General features: G+C 40.7%; 2 protein-coding genes across 3 annotated transcripts in view; one reads left to right on the top strand and one right to left on the bottom strand.

Moving 5' to 3' along the window:
• LOC134207731 (gamma-aminobutyric acid receptor subunit alpha-6) overlaps positions 1-20,165 on the top strand; it is a 642,164-nt gene that overhangs the window by 368,421 nt on the left and 253,578 nt on the right. The window lies entirely within an intron of this gene.
• Positions 1-20,165, bottom strand: part of LOC134207728 (gamma-aminobutyric acid receptor subunit beta-like) — a 118,706-nt gene that overhangs the window by 35,386 nt on the left and 63,155 nt on the right. Inside the window, exon 3 of the mRNA XM_062683576.1 lies at positions 12,739-12,842. Within this exon, the coding sequence (XP_062539560.1) occupies positions 12,739-12,842 (104 nt within the window). The remainder of the gene's footprint in view (positions 1-12,738; positions 12,843-20,165) is intronic.

Below are 20,165 nucleotides of genomic sequence, written 5' to 3'. Positions count from 1 at the left end.
TGTTCGTGCTCGGCAGCTTTAACGGCGGATTTGATGCTCGTCACTAGAACCTTTATCTTAGTGTGGACATTGTGTTTGTCCTTCACGAAGTCATAAAGCTCGTTGACTCGCTTCCGCACTTCCATCAGGTTGGACCTCCCAAGTTGTAGTTCCTCCTGAATAACACTACTTGCCGATTTTGGTGTGGACACCCTATTCTCGGATCCTAGCTCCTGTTGGCCTGCCTGGTTCTCAGAAGTCTTGGCCAAACTGCTGGTACTTGCTACTGCTGCCTGCGCCATCACTGGAGATCGCTGCAGCTTCCCACTCTTTGCGAAAACAATCGCTCCGCCTGCTCCTTCGTTGATTTTTGTATTCGTTTCCATGTTAAAGGGTCCCCTCCGGGCCGTTATCTCTACCCGTTGTAGATAGTCGCCTTTTGTGATCCCATGGGTGCCTTTGTAAACAGTGAGGTCCATGCAAGGTTGACTCCGGTGCCTTATAGCACCGTGTTCAGAGCCGGATCGACGTAGATCAGGAATGTTACATCTGAACCTACTACCCACCAGTCTAGGTGACAGGTGTTGAGCGTTACCGGAGGCCTGCCAGGTTGTTTACCGGGACGGAGGCAGTCGAACCATTAGCCTGCCTGCCATTTCAAAAAGATGTCACTCTTTTTACTCAGGAAACAGAATAGCTCGACTGTCAGCCCATATACGCCTAATCCTATCCAAAAACCGAGAATCGTCCAATGTCGTTTGCCGTGACCAGTATACCATAATCAGGATCTTACTGGTATGAATCCTGATGTGCCAGTTGGCACTCCTCTTGGGCTTGTGTGCTTTGAGCGGCGCACGGTCGCTGTGATAGGGCCTGCTTGCAGACACATGCAGCTTTTTATAGAGGTTCAACAGAGCCCACTGTCAAACCCCACCACATCCTAGACAGGCCCCCTAACTCGCAGTGGCCATGGGGAGGGGTCGTCAAGCCCTTGGACAAAGTCCCTGCTGCCCTGTGTGTGTGTGTGTGTGTGTGTGTGTGTGTGTGTGTGTGTGTGTGTGTGTGTGTATGTGTGTGTGTGTGTGTGCGCACAAAACGACGCAAAAAATGTCACTCATTTTTTAGGCACTTATCCTCAACCGATTTGCTCGCAACAAATTGCATTTGACGCAGAATCCTTTCCCATTGTTTCTTATTGGAAATTGGCCAGGTCGGACTATGGGATTGGAAGTTATGGCCAAAATACAAATTTATACGTAAATATCGCGTAAAAAATGTCACTCATTTTTCGGGCACTTATCCTCAACCGATTTGCTCGCAACAAATTGCATTTGACGCAGAATCCTTTCCCATTGTTTCCTATTGAAATTTGGTCACGTCGTACTATGGGATTGGAAGTTATGGCCAAAATACAAATTTATACGTAAATATCGCGTAAAAAATGTCACTCATTTTTCGGGCACTTATCCTCAAGCGATTTGCTCGCAACAAATTGCATTCGACGCAGAATCCTTTCCCATTGTTTCCTATTGAAAATTGGCCACGTCGGACTATGGGATTGGAAGTTATGGCCAAAATACAAATTTATACGTAAATATCGCGTAAAAAATGTCACTCATTTTTCGGGCACTTATCCTCAACCGATTTGCTCGCAACAAAATGCATTCGACGCAGAGTCCTTTCCCATTGTTTCCTATTGAAAATTGACCAGGTCGGACTATGGGATCGGAAGTTATGGCCAAACCACCATTTTTAATAGAAAAATCAGAAAAGAAAAATGTCACCTATTTTTCGGACACCTAACCTTGATCGATTTACACGCAACAAGTTGCATTCGACGCAGATTCCTATCCCATTGTTTCCTATTGACATTTTTCCAGATCGAAATATGGGATCAGAAGTTATGGCCGAAACACCATTTTTTCCTTTTGTTTACAAAGTATACAAAAAGGCTATATGTTCGCTCCAAAACCAAACTTTTACAGAAGACCTGGAGACCCATAGTGTTATATACCAATCGACTCAGTTCGAAGAATTGTGGTGATGTCTGTGTGTGTATGTATGTGTGTGCGCGCACCAAAAGTGCAAAAAGTTTAGCTCACTTTTTTGGTACTTATCCTCAACCGATTTACTTGCAACAAATTCCATTCGACGCAGGATCCTGTCGTTTTGCTTTCTATTGAAAATTTGGAAGATCGGACTATGGGCACAAAAATTATGGCCAAAATGCTTTATGTTATAAAAAAGCGCGTAAAAAAGTCTAGCTCTAATGCACTTACCCTCAATCGATTTACTCATAACAAATTGCATTGGACGCGGAATCCTATTCTATTATTTTCTATTGAAAATTGCCCAGCTTGGACTATTATCTTAGAAAATATGGCCAAAATACTTTTTGCCTTTCTTGTGCTACAAAGTTGTACCGAAAGGCTATAATTTCTCTCCGAAAACGAACTATCGGATGCTTCCACACTGATACACTTCCCTCCCTCTTCATACGGGAGTTTGGCAGAAGAACGGCCACGAGATTTATATCATAACAAATATTGCCCTCCGCTCGCTTGATGGGAATGACATTTTCATTTTCTTTTTGTGTAGTCAGAGCTTCAGTTTAACAAACATCCAAATGTGATATCCTTAAAATATATAACTGGGTAAAATACAACAGGGGTATGTACATCAAAAAGATTGGAAAAGGAAAAAAAATGTCGAAATTCTGATTAGCATATTGTAGATCTAGTTGAAAACCGAACCGAGATCTCGCGTTTTCAACTAGATCTACAATATCTTTGCTTGAAATAATCCGATTTTCAAGTTTTTCCGGCCAAGAAGTTTTTCTTTTTTGCTCTTAGCTACTAGCTCATCTACTTTCAAGCAAACACATTTTACGAAGGTCGAGAAAGGCACCATCACCGCTAGGTGGATTAATCTGGGTTTTTTATGGAAAAATCGCAAAAAAAATGTCCATCATTTTTCAGGTACTTTTCTCAACCGATTTGCTCGCATTAAATTGCATTCGACGCAGAATGTCTCATTGATTCTTATTGAAAATTGGCCAGATCGGACTATGGGCTTAGGAGTTATGGTAAAATTACTATTTATTGTGAAAAAGAGTTCAAAAGAGTCTAGCTCATTTTTTTTAGCACTTAGACTTCATCTATTCCCCAAGCAACACAAGTTCAACAAATCTGGTTTCAGTAACCATATTGTGACTGAATCCGATCATATATAAGTTACTGTGATTGATGTGCAATATGTGTGCTTTTCAGGTCTCTCGCATCAGATTGCGTTTGGCGAGATTTTTTTATGCATATAAACAAAAATGAAAAATAAGACCAATCCACATATTGGTGTTATTTTATATTTTTCAAAACCTTTTGAACGAACGAGAAAGGCACCATCACCGCTAGGTGGATCAATCTGGGTTTTTTATTCATTACTATTGCTATTGACTCTGTCCCTTAATTAGTGCGATGAGCAGAGGCGCATCCACGTTCCGAGTCGTGGGTAGGACAAATGGAAAATGCCGATTTGGGCTACAATCTGGTATTAGCGGTAACATTAAGCGATTCGTATAAATTCGCAGGTGTTGCAAACCTGCTCTAGTAATATTTTGGTTTAATGCTGGTTTTATGAAGGTCATGAAGAGCAAATTATGGTTTTGAAGATCGTTATTAAATTAAAAATGTTACTTGGGTAGACTATTGTATGGAAGTAGCATCACTTCCATCCTTTAACACAAATAATGATTTAAGACTAAACACTATTTCTTAGATGGAAGCAAGGCACTCTTTAACACCAACAGTCGAGATCAGTCCTGGTCACGTTATGGGAATGGTGGAGGGAAAAGTATTATTAATTGGGATATCTATATTTAAGAAAGAAGCTACGTCCTCTCATCTGTGCCAAGGGAGGTTATGAAACTGTTAGTGTGGTATAATTGTAGGAATAGTTTTGGTAGAACGTGAAACACAAAAAGAACTAAGACATACAGAATAGAAAAAGGACAAGCCTGCGATCGAACCCATGACCTCCTGCTTATAGGCAGAAACTATAGCCACTAGATCACTGAGCTCGGACAACAATTCTGGTAATGAGAAATCGATGCACATTCTAACTAACCAAAAGTTCCTTTAAGAGTACGTTTTTCGCTGAATCAGCTTCACTAAGCTGCTTAAGCGAAAAACGTACTCTTGAAGGAACTTTAGGTTACTTGGGTACTTAGTACTACCACTGAAAGCATAACTGTTCCATGTTGATATGAAATCCATTTCGTTATGGGAAAGTTATGTTTGCAATGCAATCAATTTTAAAAATAATCTGGACTTGAAAAGTTCTTACGACCAGAATATTTATATAATTTGAGAAATTTTCCTGGATTTTTAGGACAAATATTGCTTTTCCATTATCGATTATGTAATATCTCTTTACAAGCTTCAAAAAAAAGTCAAAGGTTATAGAAATTTGAAAAAATACTCAATGGTTTTAATCAATTATTGTTAACTGCTAGGATTATAGAAAATGTTATGGATCTATATATAAATCAAACCACCAAAAAAACGCATGATTGCCAAAGAATCTGCTTTAGAATCCCTTACGGATTAGATTCAGAGCAGACATCGTTATGTTTTTGGTTTCTCAAATTTCAATAGATCTATTAAGGTTTAAGGAAAAAAAATTCCGTGGTCTTGTAATAATCGTGCTTTATCTTAACTTCCTATTCGCAAATTTCAACAACTTCTATTTTACCTCTGTAAAACGTTTAGAATCTGAGAAGTAAAGTTTAGACATCTTTGAGCGCTTAGGGATTATAAAGTGCCTGAGGTCCCAAAGAACAGTCAGTCTATTGTTTTAGAATCCCAAAAACATCTATGATTATTGTTTTTAAAATAACCTTCTGCTAACACACGAATTTCTACCATCGAATGACTTCATATGTTCTTACCATAATCATGGGTAGGACAGTGCTTTGACTTTCCCACCCAGGAAAATTCATGCGTAGGACATGTCCTACCTGTCCCACCCACTCCCGGCGCCACTGGCGATGAGAGTGCGCACGACTGATAACAGGAAGAGGAGACCAAAACAAGACAGCGAAACAGTTTATTATTCGTCCTAGTTTCATAATTCATAGATTCATTTGCTAGTACCCGTGAAAAGCCCGCCCAACTCAGTTTGCGCACATTTCGAAGATCTAAAGGATACTGAACTTAAGTGAAAATATGGATCATTCCAATATGCTGTAACCGGTGTAAGGGGTTTGCAAGACCATTTACACAGAGCAATCAAAGTCTACAGTTTTATGTAACGCAAATCCACAATGACTAACAATTTGTGTAGTTAAAAAAGACACTACAAGTTAAATGCTTCCAGTAAACATTTAGCTCTTTGAAGGAAGCAGCATACCACGGGACTATATAAGTCAGCTACATAAGCGCAGCAAATGGAGACGTCCATCCGCGGATGTTTGAAAGAGTCCAATGGTGCTTTATAAACACGACAACAACCTACTCTCCGTTGCAATGACTGCTCATACGCATCGCAAAAACCATAACCGGGTCAGATGGTCGAGTTCGAGTTCTGATGGGTAAAACGGCTTCTGGGGAATACAGTCGAGCAGTCACGGCAATGGAGGTGCTCCCAATTCCAATTCCGACAACGAAGAGAAGGATGATCATTATTATCGCCACTTGACGACGCGTAGTCGCTTAAAATGGACGGTTTCAATGGTGGCCGGTATGTTGTTAACATGACGTTGTTGTTTCTAGGAGCTAACGCAACTTATATGAATGGTGGAGACATAGCACTCTTGTTGATTGTTTAAAACATCAGAATCTGAATTTAAGAACAATTTGGATTGTCGTAGATATTCTTATAATTCTGTAAAGTGTCCATAATGGTATTGTAATGTATCTAGGAGCTAATTCAACTCATGACAATGGTGATGATTTTGCCTATCTTCATGTTTATTCTATAGAACATCAAGATCACAACTCCAGGATTGTTGGATGCTCTAGAGCAGCGATTTTCAACCTGGGGTAAATGTACCTCTGGGGTCACCTTTCGATAGGCTCGGAAGCCTCCTTTCAAGAGGCTCGGAAGCCTCCTTTCAAGAGGCTCGGAAGCCTCCTTTCAAGAGGCTCGGAAGCCTCCTTTCAAGAGGCTCGGAAGCCTCCTTTCAAGAGGCTCGGAAGCCTCCTTTCAAGAGGCTCGGAAGCCTCCTTTCAAGAGGCTCAAAAACATCCTTTCAAGAGGCTCAGAAGCCTCTTTCCAAGAGGCTCAAGCCTCCTTTCAAGAGGCTCAGAAGCCTCCTTTCAAGAGGCTCAGAAGCCTCCTTTCAAGAGGCTCAGGCCTCCTTTCAAGAGGCTCAGAAGCCTCCTTTCAAGAGGCTCAGAAGCCTCCTTTCAAGAGGCTCAGAAGCCTCCTTTCAAGAGGCTCAGAAGCCTCCTTCAAGAGGCTCAGAAGCCTCCTTTCAAGAGGCTCAGGCCTCCTTTCAAGAGGCTCAGAAGCCTCCTTTCAAGAGGCTCAAGCCTCCTTTCAAGAGGCACAGAAGCCTCCTTTCAAGAGGCTCAGAAGCCTCCTTTCAAGAGGCTCGGAAGCCTCCTTTCAAGAGGCTCGGAAGCCTCCTTTCAAGAGGCTCGGAAGCCTCCTTTCAAGAGGCTCTGAAGCCTCCTTTCAAGAGGCTCTGAAGCCTCCTTTCAAGAGGCTCGGAAGCTTCCTTTCAAGAGGCTCGGAATCCTCCCTTCGAGAGGCTCGAAATCCTGTTTTCGAGAGGCTCGGAAGCCTCCTTTCAAGAAGCTTGAGCGCCTGCTTTTAAGAGGCTCGGAAGCCTCCTTTCAAGAGGCTCGGAAGCCTTCTTTCAAGAGGCTCGGAAGCCTCCTTTCAAGAGGCTCGGAAGCCTCCTTTCAAGAGGCTCGGAAGCCTCCTTTCAAGAGGCTTGGAAGCCTCCTTTCAAGAGGCTCGGAAGCCTCCTTTCAAGAGGCTCAGAAGCCTCCTTTCAAGAGGCTCAGGCCTCCTTTCAAGAGGCTCAGGCCTCCTTTCAAGAGGCTCAGAGCCTCCTTTCAAGAGGCTCAGGCCTCCTTTCAAGAGGCTCAGAAGCCTCCTTTCAAGAGGCTCAGAGCCTCCTTTCAAGAGGCTCAGAAGCCTCCTTTCAAGAGGCTCAGAAGCCTCCTTTCAAGAGGCTCAGAAGCCTCCTTTCAAGAGGCTCAGAAGCCTCCTTTCAAGAGGCTCAGGCCTCCTTTCAAGAGGCTCAGAGCCTCCTTTCAAGAGGCTCAGGCCTCCTTTCAAGAGGCTCAGAAGCCTCCTTTCAAGAGGCTCAGAAGCCTCCTTTCAAGAGGCTCGGAAGCCTCCTTTCAAGAGGCTCGGAAGCCTCCTTTCAAGAGGCTCGGAAGCCTCCTTTCAAGAGGCTCGGAAGCCTCCTTTCAAGAGGCTCTGAAGCCTCCTTTCAAGAGGCTCTGAAGCCTCCTTTCAAGAGGCTCGGAAGCTTCCTTTCAAGAGGCTCGGAATCCTCCCTTCGAGAGGCTCGAAATCCTGTTTTCGAGAGGCTCGGAAGCCTCCTTTCAAGAAGCTTGAGCGCCTGCTTTTAGGAGGCTCGGAAGCCTCCTTTCAAGAGGCTCAGGCCTTCTTTCAAGAGAGCCTCCTTCAAGAGGCCTGGAAGCCTCCTTTCAAGAGGCTCAGAGCCTCCTTTCAAGAGGCTCAGAAGCCTCCTTTCAAGAGGCTTCAGCCTCCTTTCAAGAGGCTCAGAAGCCTCCTTTCAAGAGGCTCAGAGCCTCCTTTCAAGAGGCTCAGAAGCCTCCTTTCAAGAGGCTCAGAAGCCTCCTTTCAAGAGGCTCAGAAGCCTCCTTTCAAGAGGCCTCAAGCCTCCTTTCAAGAGGCTCGGAAGCCTCCTTTCAAGAGGCTCGGAAGCCTCCTTTCAAGAGGCTCGGAAGCCTCCTTTCAAGAGGCTTGGAAGCCTCCTTTCAAGAGGCTCGGAAGCCTTCTTTCAAGAGGCTCGGAAGCCTCCTTTCAAGAGGCTCGGAAGCCTCCTTTCAAGAGGCTCGGAAGCCTCCTTTCAAGAGGCTCGGAAGCCTCCTTTCAAGAGATTCGGAAACCTCCTGAGCGATTCTGAATCGATTTTTTTTCAGTGTCAAGGGGTTTTAACATATGCATATATTAATATTCCTGTACAGTCAAGCAGAGTACAATGCTTTGGTTGTTACTAGGGATCCTATATTAAGAGATGTGCGAATACTTTTCCAGACGATTTAGCAACGCTGTTACTTTCGTAAACAAACGCTGCCAGCACTTGCCGAGGCGCAAAATGTTGAAGCTCGAACATGACTTTGCGTATATAATGGCATTTTCAGATTTCGTTATCTAAAGTCCAACAATGCATTATCACTAAAATAAAAGTGCACTACAAATGAACAAAGTACCATGCATAAACTAGACAACTAGACTACTTCAACTTGCCAATATCAAACAAATTGTTTATTCGACAAAACTTTTCGTAAAATCTTTTTCATTACAATCGCAATACCTTTCAATCCACAACAATAACAATGTTCATTTGGCTCAGATTCTGACAGCTCTCAATGCTCGATTGGCTCAAGATGGCCGCTTTCGCATATCTCTGAATGTAGGATCCCTAGTTGTAACTGGTCGCAACGGATGAAAATACACTGAAAATAATTCCGTCAAGAAAATTTTACACTCTGTGTACTTAACCGCTACTGTGCCGTGATCTACTGTGGTACTCTTCTACTTTGTACTTTGTAAACAGACATTGGAACGCGAATTCCACCTACAGCAAGCATTTCCTGAGAAAACCACGATATGTATCCGATAGAGTAGGCTTTCCTCTAGCATGTAAGGAATTTAATTTTGGAGAAAAACGCTTGCATTTTACGGAATTTCCAAAACAATGTTTGTTTACAAAATAAGCTACGCCCAAATCGCAAATCGGTCCCGAATTTCATTTAAAACAAAAAAGGCGTTTTTTTTTTTTGCAAATCGAATTTCAATTTTTAAAACAGATTTTTTTTCAGTTTAGGACTCAATTTGAATTGTTTCCAATATCTTTATTAGAAAGTTTGACTGATTTGCGATAGTCACCAATACAACACTTTTTGTAGGATGCGTTGTTTTTCGATTATATCCATTTGAAAAATTTAGCTAAACAAAGTTTGGCCCTTTTCAAAAGATAGTCTGGATTGATTTTGGAAAGATTTAGTTAAGGGCCCATTCTCAAATTACATAACGCTTTAGGGGATGGGTGGGGGCTGAAAATGGTCCATTTTCGCGTTATGTAATTTGTAAATGAACCCTTAATTTAACTATTGATTTATCAATTTAAAACGACGTCAGTCCAATCAAACGACAACAAAATCAATCAATAACGGTGCTCACCTGCACTTTTGACAGCTGACCGATCTGATGGTCTTTATTAGGGATCCTATATTAAGAGATGTGCGAATACTTTTCCAGACGATTTAGCAACGCTGTTACTTTCGTAAACAAACGCTGCCAGCACTTGCCGCAGTGAAAAATGTTTAGGCTTGCACACGACTTTACATTCGAAGACACTTCTTGATTATTTTGCATTTTCGATAAAATTAATGAGCAATACGAATGAACACGATATAAGGCATCAACTAGACTACTTTTACTTACGAAAGCAAAACAAATTGTTTATTCGATAAAACTTTTCATAAAATCTATTTCACCAAAATCGCAATACTTTTCGATCTGCAACAATAACGATGTTCATTTGGCTCAGATTTTGACAGTTCTCAATGCTCGATTGGCTCAAGATGGCCGCTTTCACATATTAGGTTCTGCAGCGTCTGTATCTAACCTCAAACTGATGACTGATTAGTAGTACTTCGCGTTGGACTCGGGGGCAGCCAACCAATCACAAACTCGATCCTTGTCGGAGTCAGTGGAAAGTACTACTGAACTGTCAAAAAAGTTCATTCGACGAGGACCGAATTCATTCGTGACGTCATGCTGCAGAACCTAATATCTGAATGTAGGATCCCTAGTCTTTATGGCTCTCAGTTTGTGGTTGTCAATCTGGTTGTCACGCTTACCTAATGGAACGTACACACGGTCAAACAGTTTGACCAACATTGACTCCACCTCTCGTTTATTCAAACATCCATCAAGTTTTACCAACAGCGGCACGATCAATCAATTTATTCAACCAACAATATCACACACGAACGACCGAAGCACCAATTTGAGCACCAACCATAAAAAAATATATGGGGGTTTGTGTAACTTCACAACAAATTCTCAAACGGCGAACTTTGACTCCGCCCCGCCAACTCAAACCAAAATCAAACCGTTTTAATTTTTTCCAACCGAGCCGTCAACTGTCAAATGGTTGGTCGAACAACTTCTGATCATCTGGTGATGGTCAAGAATGGTTTTGCAAGACTGGTTTGAGCGATACATCATACAAATTATCTGAGTTCATTTTTAATTTAAACTTCTAGTAACTTCTTGATATATAACTCATTTCTAGTGTACTTTTTTCCTGTTTTGTTTGATTTCGTGCTCCGTGCTCGATTATAGTTTGAACGATTTACAGATAAACGGAGCTCAAATTAAAAAGTGTTCAGATTAGAACGGCCAAATTACTAGATATTTCTTTCAAATAAAAAAAAATACACATAGCAGCCTTGTTTTATATCTCGCAAACTTAGCCATATTCGATTTTATGTTGAGCTCACTACAAATTTGACTAGTTTTTAAAAAAAATCGAGTCTTTGTTAACAAAAACAGATAACACATAAGTCGTTTTGTAAATTTAGTTATGATATGATCTCGAAGCTTACTGATCTGCTCGTCAAATTCCTCACATACAGACAACTGAGCTTCGACATAACCTGTTTTTGAATTGATCTATTTGATAAAAAAAATTTATTCGATGAATCGAATCTTTATTTTTTCAACTTTCCTCTAACGATTACTAACTATAAAATTAGAAACAAGAAAATCAAAAAAGTGGCTAAAAGCGCCTGATTTTAAACCCCAGTCGAACTATAATCAATTATTAAAAGTTGTTGTATCATGCGTCTCCACCTATTCGAAGGATGAAAACTGGTGAGCTTTTTTGAGATCCCTACCTAGGGTATTTGTTCCACTATTTATAAAATTCTCCTGTATAAAAACCATTCGCAAAACAATTTTGGCATGCTCACTGCAGGAAAAAATCACAAAAATGAGAAACAAAACAATTTGCGCTCTTTTTCTATGTTTTCGATTGTTTATGATTATCGTACATGGTATGCATTCAAGGAGCAGTATGCATTACATCACAATGATGTAATCTTGGAATTTTCGAAATAAAATCAACAAATTGGCTGGCATTTTAAACCACCGTCAGGCTAGCTGGCTTTAAAGTACCAATAGTACGAATATCTTTCCTAATGACTTTTATTCATCCACATTCCAACTAAATTAACCCAACAATGCTCTTCATTTTAAATGGAAAATTCCCACTTTTTAGGAATAGTTTTCAGTTAATTCTATCCTCGGTACTCATTGATTGAGATTCTAATAATATTTTACTACTAGCAGACCCGACGAACTTTGTTTCGCCTAAAATTGATTTATTCTCTAATTAGATTTCGCGCGTTGCAGAAATTTCTGTTTCATTTGTATGGGAGCCTCCCTTTCCAGAAGGGGGAGGGGTCTCGAACCATCTTAAGAACCTTCCCCGGCCCCAGAAACCGCTACATACAAATTTTCACGCCGATCGGTTCAGTAGCTTCGGAGTCTATAAGGTTCAGACAGACAGAAATTCATTTTTATGTATATAGATAATCAAAGTTGATTGCCTATATTCCGGGTAGGGGAAGAGGCCCCAAAAAGCATACCACGCCTTTTGTGGTTTCCGTCACATTTACCGTCATTTAGATGGCCGTAACAAAACTAGATATAAAATTATGTAGGTTAGGCGAAAAAAGTTCCAAAATAGTGTATGGGAAGGTCGGAAAAACCGAAAATTTCCACATTTTGAAGAAACATCTAACATTTTGGCGAGGCAAAACGCCCTAGCGGCACTAACCTACAATGTACTTGCGTCTCCACGCACTATCCATACCAGAGTGCTGATCCGCCGACGCGTGGTGCTTTGTTCCCTAGGAGCTGCCAGCTAAAAGGCGTTTTGCCTCATGAGTTTTCCGGCAACAGAATATCACCACTTTTTTGAAATGTGAATATTATTAATATGATTGAGATTCTTGACAATTTTTGAATGGCATCAACTATCTATCTTGTTCAATTGTTGCATAATGTAAAAATACCCATGAATAGCGTTACAAATAAGACAATAAAGCAGTGTTTGCTTAGCTAGGGCATATTGCCCCCCCCTTCCCCTATAAACCAATTATTAGTATCTCTGAAACTCGAATTTGGTCTCATCAGCAACCGCTAAGTTGCGGAGGACGACGAAAGTCATTCGTAGCTTAGTAACACCTGTACCAAAAATATAGGTAATAAACCATAGAGAACGATTGTTGCTGCAGTACCCTTTGTCCTCGTTCCCAAACATGTTGGGTACAAAACTGTCAAAATGTACTGATTTTTCTTCGTTGAGAAAATATGTTTCGCCAGCAGCGACAGCGACAATCTTCTTTTACCAAACAGCAGCATAATATATACCAGCAATAATTAGTAGAAATTCGTTACATCAAATCTCAAACCATCCACAATGCAACTCGGTAAATATTTGCTTGATTCATGACATGAATTGAATGATAGAATACTTACCGCCAAAATTTGGCCGTAACCGAATGTCGTATCCTTCCAATATCCTAGAAATAGTTTGGGTGACGTTCTCCAGTCGTCCGGCAGCCATCGATTTCGAGTGTCCACTGAAAACGAATAGAAATAAATAAAATATTGAGCTACATTTGTTCAATGAAAGTAGAATTTTTTTTTTTGCAATATAGTTATGTCTTCATTATTCATAATTGATAAGATTGATCCTATTCATAATTGATAAGACAATAATAGTGTGGCTTAATACCCGGCATATAGGCAATTAACTTTGAATGTACTGATCTCGAGTGGCGATCTCTCTTCGCTTGTGTGGTCGTGTTGGGATCTGACGACCAAACTGGCACAACCTCACACAACCCTACTTCATTGAGCGCCGTTGCTGATGAAGCAAGTGTGTAGGAGCCGGACAATACTAAATACTCATCCTACTTGGTTGACATGATGTGTACAAAAATACATTTGAGAGAGTTAGTTCTGAAAATGTATTGCGAGAGATCGGCTGGTACCTGGTGCTGGGAATTTGGTTTCATCAGTACCCGCTAAGCTGCGGTGGACGACGGAGGTCCTTCGTAGCTTAGTAGGGAAAGCACCTGTCATGCGAACTGGGGTCGTGGGATCAAACCCCACCGAAGGGGCGGTTACCCTCTAATACCTTTTCCGAACTAAATCTATCACATGTTGTACATATGCATAATCAAGTTTCAGACATAGTAATTAATTTCCACTCCGGGTGGCTTAATACCCGGCATATAGGCAATTAACTTTGAATGTACAGATTAAAATTGTCCATAAAGCAAAATATTGAATTTTCAGAAATCAAAAAATACGGATATTTAAATTTTTTTTCGTATCAGAGAAAGTACCAGTTAAGTACGAGTAACTAAAAACGGCCTTACTGTTACAATCAAGTAATAGTGCCCTTACTTTTTCGACAAATTAAGGCATTCGACTAAAAAGCTCCAAAGTAATTTGATATCTGACAACAACTCAGTAACAATTATGGAAGCGTATAAAAAGCTTATAAAAAATGCGCACGTTTATTAAGATATTACATTTTGCAGTGCTGATTTCCCTAATACATTTTCTATGACATCGTGATAGAACGATGTGTTTTTGCTTTTAAGAGTTAGAAATCTGATTTTCTTTTTGAAAAATGTCAATTAAGTCATGCTCGATACTACCAATTTTGACCAATTTTCCAATTTTTCAAAAGTGAAAAATCAATACATAAGCGATTTTTCATCTTTGAATCAAAATTGAGATGATACAGCATGATTTAATTGACATTCTGCAATAAAGATAACAATCTCTTTTCACTGTAGTAAAAACAAAAACAAGCTTTGAGCCAATGTTACCGAAGCCTCCACTTGATACAAATTTCCTTATTATTACATACACAAGAATCCATATATAGTATTTTTTTTAAAGTATATGCATTTATTCCACTAACAGTAACCTTTCTTATAGTTGATGCTGCAAGATTTGCTTTTTCAAATTATGTTAGAATGCGTCTCTTTCAACAATGTTTGCTTAACAATTGGATTGCCCGAATTATTGTCAAAGATAAGTATCCTGAGACGTATGAGACATCACCCATTTTGTTCCACATCCTCCACGCAGAACACACTTCTGCCATGTCACTGTTGCAAATTGATTCCCCTTCCGTGATCGATCACGGAAGCATCATGACACAGAAAGATCAGAGGCTTGTCGTTTGTCTGTGCCACTCTCTACAAAAGTATGACTGCGGAATAAAAGACTGGAATGGCAAACGACCTTCCGAAATGAGCTTGCTGTGAACCACACGACGGATAAGTCCCTCTTACCAGTCATTATTATGTGCGGCATCAGGTCCCATCCCATGCCGTCTGAGGAGGACACGTTATGCTAAATATAAGCATCGTCCTGGGTAATGGGTTTCGGCACCGAAATGAAAGGCCCATAATGAGGTGGAAATTTTCGAGAAATAGAAAATCAATCTCAATATTGACAATGAAGTAATGCATAAAGTAGAAACAAAGAAAATATTAATTCTGGTGTTTCTTTGAATGTGAGGATTATGCTGTTTAGGCTCCAATAAGTTAATAAACTTCTAGACTAAGAGTTTTCTAAGGAACGTATTTCTCTAATATTGAACATTTAAATTCAAGTCAATGGGATATGTGCTGGTGCCGTTGAGTGTCGTGGAGAGAGATGAGTGCGAATGAACGTGCGAAAAAGGGACCAATGGCAATTATGGTGACAACGAGAGTGAACGATGCCGACAAGGGGAGGCATGCCTCTTCAAGGGCGTTGTCATTATAGAAACAATTTGAAGCGAGTTATTGAGACCGATTTGAACTTCTTACCCACCAGAGACTTTCACTTTCATTATGCGTGGTATTGGGATTCAGACAACTAACATCTGACAACTCCAGGTTTATCTCTCTGATATATGTACCTTCATAATTGACTTTGGAGAAGCTCTTCGAGGAAATGAAGTTTGCTTTCATTTTCTGGCATATTCTATGAGAAAGTCATAGTGGAAAATAAAAATTCGAAATGAGGAATCAATCAGAGCGAATTCCGTACTCGTTCGCAGACTATTGGACTTAAGTTGGTTACGATGCGTCTAACGTTCCTCGAATCACCCGTAATGAGTAGGAAAACCATATTTTACCATTATTCGTTTCGTTCCACCGAATCGCACGCTGCTTTGAAATCAATAAACAGATGATGTGTTTACGAGTTGTACTCCCGGAATATATCAAGGATTTGTGTTAGGCTGAACATGTGATCCGGCGTTGATCGGTCCTCACGAAGACCTGCTTGGAATTCGCCGAAGAAGGACTCTTCAAGCGGTCTTAATCTGTTGAACAGAATACGGGAAATAGTTTTGTACACCGAATTAAGGAGGGTTATTCCAAGGTAATTGGCGCCAGTCTGTGCCATTTCTTCAAGAGTCGACAAATGAGGCCGTCCGACCAACTAGCAGGCAATTCCAGGTTTTTCCATACCCAATAAAGAGGAAAACTTCATAAAGCTGCCCACTGCCATGCTTCAGAAGTTCAGCTGGGAGCTGAAGCCATATTGTTTTTAGCTTTTAAATGGCTTTTCTAAAGTGTATGCGGCTCCACAGATTGTCCATCGTCGCATATGTTTATTCTGCTCACCAATGCACCGTCATTACCACTTGTGCGGCCCAGTTCCGCCGAACGAGGTTTGATCGCTTGTGCGCTGTCTTATCGAGCGCGTGACTCCGTTCGTCACCGACAAGGAAAGATGCAAAGTCATGGCCTGATATTCAGTAGTGGCAACTAGAGATGTCGTGAAATCCCGATTAATCGATTATTAACTAATCGATTATTCTCGATTCTTGTCGATTATTGAATCGATTAATCGTTGGATAGTAATCGATTCAAAATCAATCGATTATCATAACGATGAATCGATTAATCGAAGTAATCAATTAATTAGCGACATCCTTATGATGTCGTAAAATCCTGATTAATCGATTAGTAACTAATCGATTACCCTCGATTCCTCTCGATTATTATATCGATTAATCATTGAGTAATAATCGATTCAAAATTAATCGATTATCACAACGATGAATCGATTAATCGAAGTAATCGATTAATTTGCGACATCTCTAGTGGCAACCGAACCATTATACGGATAATATTTGCATATCTGTCATCAATGCACGCTGGAAGTGGATTGCCCAATCTATATACATAAAAATGAATTTCTGTCTGTCTGAACCTTATAGACTCCGAAACTACTGAACCGATCAGCGTGAAAATTTGTATGAAGAGGTTTTAGGGACCGTGGAAGGTTATTAAGGACAATCACGACAGAGTCCAAAAATGGCTGCCACAATGGCCGTTCTAGCCCTCACCTCGCGTTTTTAGCCGCACAAATGTCAATTTATAGGTATTTAGCACATCTGAAAATCATTTTTTGTGTGCATGCTGCAACTGAGCAAAGGTGAAAAAGTGGTTTTGGCCGTTGTCTGTCGATTCTATTGGGAGTTATGTGCCACTGAAAGCGTGATGTAGTTTTAAAATTGGATTCGAACGCGATTCACCTTAAGATGGTTCGAGACCCCTCCCTCCTTTGGAAAGGGGGGCTCCCATACAAATGAAACAAAAATTTCTTCATAACTCGAGAATTAACCAGAGAATAAATCAATTTTAGGCGAAACGAAGTTTGTTGGGTCTGCTAGTTTCTAATATATCTCACTCTCACACCACTGTTTGACAAAGTCTCGGAGTCTTGCTTACACCTGGCAGCCACTTCAGTTTTATCTGACAGTAAATTCCCTTCTTGGTCGTTGCACATGACGGAAGATGATGCTGTATAGGGCACGCCATTGACAGTCTCATTAAAGCTCCACGTATCGTATTGCTTCATTCTCTAATATTCTTCATATTGTTTTCTCTTCTTGCGGTGTGTTCGGTTTCCGGCTGCTCTTGCTTCCTTGTACTGATCTCTGTTCAACCCATGCGCCTGTCACTGGCGAACAAAGCTCGAGTACTCTGCATCGAAGCTTAGAACCGGTAGTAGGGCGCAATCGTTAATGGGAACCTATTTATATTCGGTTAGTTACTACAAATAAATTCTTTTTCGAGTCCCTATAATCAATCAAGCAGGTATCTCAGGCATACCGCATAAAAATTGCCTCGCCATAACAAAAAGGTGGTAAAGAATTAGCACTGTTGTTCACAATTTAGAACCAAATCCAGATGTCGCACATATCGGGGTAGGGCTTCAGTGCTCCGCCCTCTCCCCCTGGTTCAACCGAGTACGCGACACCAACATAAGTTCTTCTTGTCTGTCGATCTCTGACACTCCACATCGAACCTCTGTACAGTGCCCAGTCAGTCAGTGCCTATCACTTCTCGTGCTGTTGTGCTCACCGCCCCACGGATCGACTCCCATAGATAGTTGATGTTGTCGATAACGTTGATTGCATTTTTCCGTTCGTCGAACTTCTGGCGGTATTCAGCCAATACTTCTTTCGCCGACAATCGCTGCATATAAATAAAAAAGTAGATAAATATTGTATCGCATCGTTCACTGTGATCCTTCATTCGATACAGTTGACAACCGTGATCAGGATTTGCAGAGCTTGCTCTCAATATATAACGAACAATGATAAAAGGAGGAAGAGGAAGAGGAGTTTGGAATCACAGATAACAGATATTTAAGCTGGAACAAATTTTATTGAAAATCCTTCAGGAAGGAGGTTCCTCCAGGAGGCTCCTCCAGGAAAGAGGTTCCTCCAGGAAGAAGGTTCTTCCAGGAGGCTCTTGCAGGAAGGACGTTCCTCCAGGAATGAGGTTCCTCCAGGAAGGAGGTTTCTACAGGAAGGAGGTTCCTCCAGGAAGGAGGTTTTTCCAGGGGGCTCCTCCAGGAAGGAGGTTCCTCCAGGAGGCTCCTCCAGGAAGGAGGTTCCTCCAAGAGGCTCATCCAGGATAGAGGTTCTACCAGGAGGCTCCTCAAGGAAGGAAGTTCCTTCAGGGGGCTCCTCCAGGAAGGAGGTTCCTCCAGGGGGCTCCTCAAAGAAGGAGGTTCCTCCAGGGGGCTCCTCCAGGAAGGAGGTTCCTCCAGGTAGAGGTGTGCGCCGCCGCGCCACGCCGCCGACGCCGACAGTTTTTGGCACGCCGCCGCCGACGACATTTTTGCATCGGCGCGCCGCCGTTTCAAATTTGTCACGCCGCTGATCTATAATTTTCCACGCCGATTCAAATTTTCAGTGGAAACTCCAAAGATTCAGTTCAATTTCCATATAATTTCCTGATAGATCTCTACAACATCACGTTGAAACTCCAGAGAATTTTCCGTGAAGATACCAATTATTTCCATGAAAATTCCATACAATATCTTGTTGAAATTTTGAAAAGCTCTCCGTAAAAACTAAGCGTGAAAATTGCGAAGGAGTTCCCGTTGAAATTAAACAAAAATATAATTGAAATTGAATTTTTGAACAGAAAAGAGTCGTTCGGGAGAAAGCCACAAGGCTGAAAGTTGTTAGGCCGAATATGTCGTTTAACCGAAAAGACTATTTGGTAGAAGCCTTCCCGAGCAAACCGATAACTTTTTTTAAATGTTTTGAAATCATCGATTATGTTTACAATTTGATATCTTTTTGGTCGTTTTAACGGTTAAAATAACAAAACATAATAGCAGAAATATCTTACTGTGACATTCAATCATTAACTATTCCTGCTGTCGATGAGAGCAAATCGAAAACTAATTTTGATATTGGTTTCCGATAACAAAATAAGTACACAGTTTGATGTCATATCATTCAATTTACTAATCTACAGCAAAATGAGATCAAAATATGCAATCAATCATAATGATTTATACATATTTGAAAACGAATTATGACTCAATTTGATATCAAAACCAAAATATGTTTTCTATATGATCTCATTATGTTTTCAGGCTTCACTAGGATATCTAGCCTAAAGTTATTTGGCCGCGAATGTCATTTGGTCGAACAGTTCCTTTGGCTAAAAAAAATCGTGATTATGTCCTTCGGCCGAAATAATCGTTTGGTCGAAAAGGACTTTCGGTCGAAAGTGTCGTTCGGCTGAATTGGTCATTTTGGATATTTTCAAGACAATAACGGGAGAATCTTTTGATTTTCGCCTCAAAATTTTATCGAAAGATTTCTAGTTTTTCCAGAACAGTTATTCGAAAATTATTTTCAGATTTTTCACGGAAACTACTTTCAAGTATCGAGAACTCTTTGGAATTAGCAAGAGGAGCTTTTTGGATTTATCAAGGAAAGTTGTTTGGTATTCACATGAGAATCCCTTCAGATTTTTTACGAGAAGTTGTTTCAACTTTCTGTAGGAAAATGTTCGGAATATCCACGGAATGTTCCTATTGAGTTTCTGTTAAGTATTCTTTGAAATTCACACAGAAAATTATGACTGGTAAAAAAATGCTATACGTTGACTTTCCTAATCTAGATTATATAAAACGATTAGTTTTTTTATCCCTTATAAGAGTGATTTTTTCGCAGGGAGAAGTTCATCACTAAACGGCTAGCTTGGCATAGCCAACTTTAAAACATCAAAAAAATGCTCGGAATTTTTGAATTTTTTTTTGGATTTCTTCAGATAATTCTTTCTATTTCGATTAGAAATTCTTGGTAAGTTGCATTGACCGAAAGCGACAGGCGGCCGAACTGGCAATTTGGCCGAAAAGGCGTTTGCCCTACCAGGTTGTCCGGCCGAAACGATTGTTGGCCAAAAATGCCTTTTTGCAGAAATAGTTTTTTGACAAAATGGGCCATTTGGCCGAAAAAGTCATTTGGTCCAACGGGTAATACAGTCAAATTTCTGATCCTCGTACTGAACGGGTGATATGGTCAGAAATGGCCATTTGTTTGGCGAAATGGTCTTTTTGTCTATTGA

Source organism: Armigeres subalbatus, chromosome 1 (genome assembly GCF_024139115.2).
Source record: "Armigeres subalbatus isolate Guangzhou_Male chromosome 1, GZ_Asu_2, whole genome shotgun sequence".
Taxonomy (NCBI): domain Eukaryota; kingdom Metazoa; phylum Arthropoda; class Insecta; order Diptera; family Culicidae; genus Armigeres; species Armigeres subalbatus.
The sequence above is the reverse complement of the archived record's forward strand: the minus strand, read 5'-3'. Positions and strand labels throughout refer to the sequence as shown.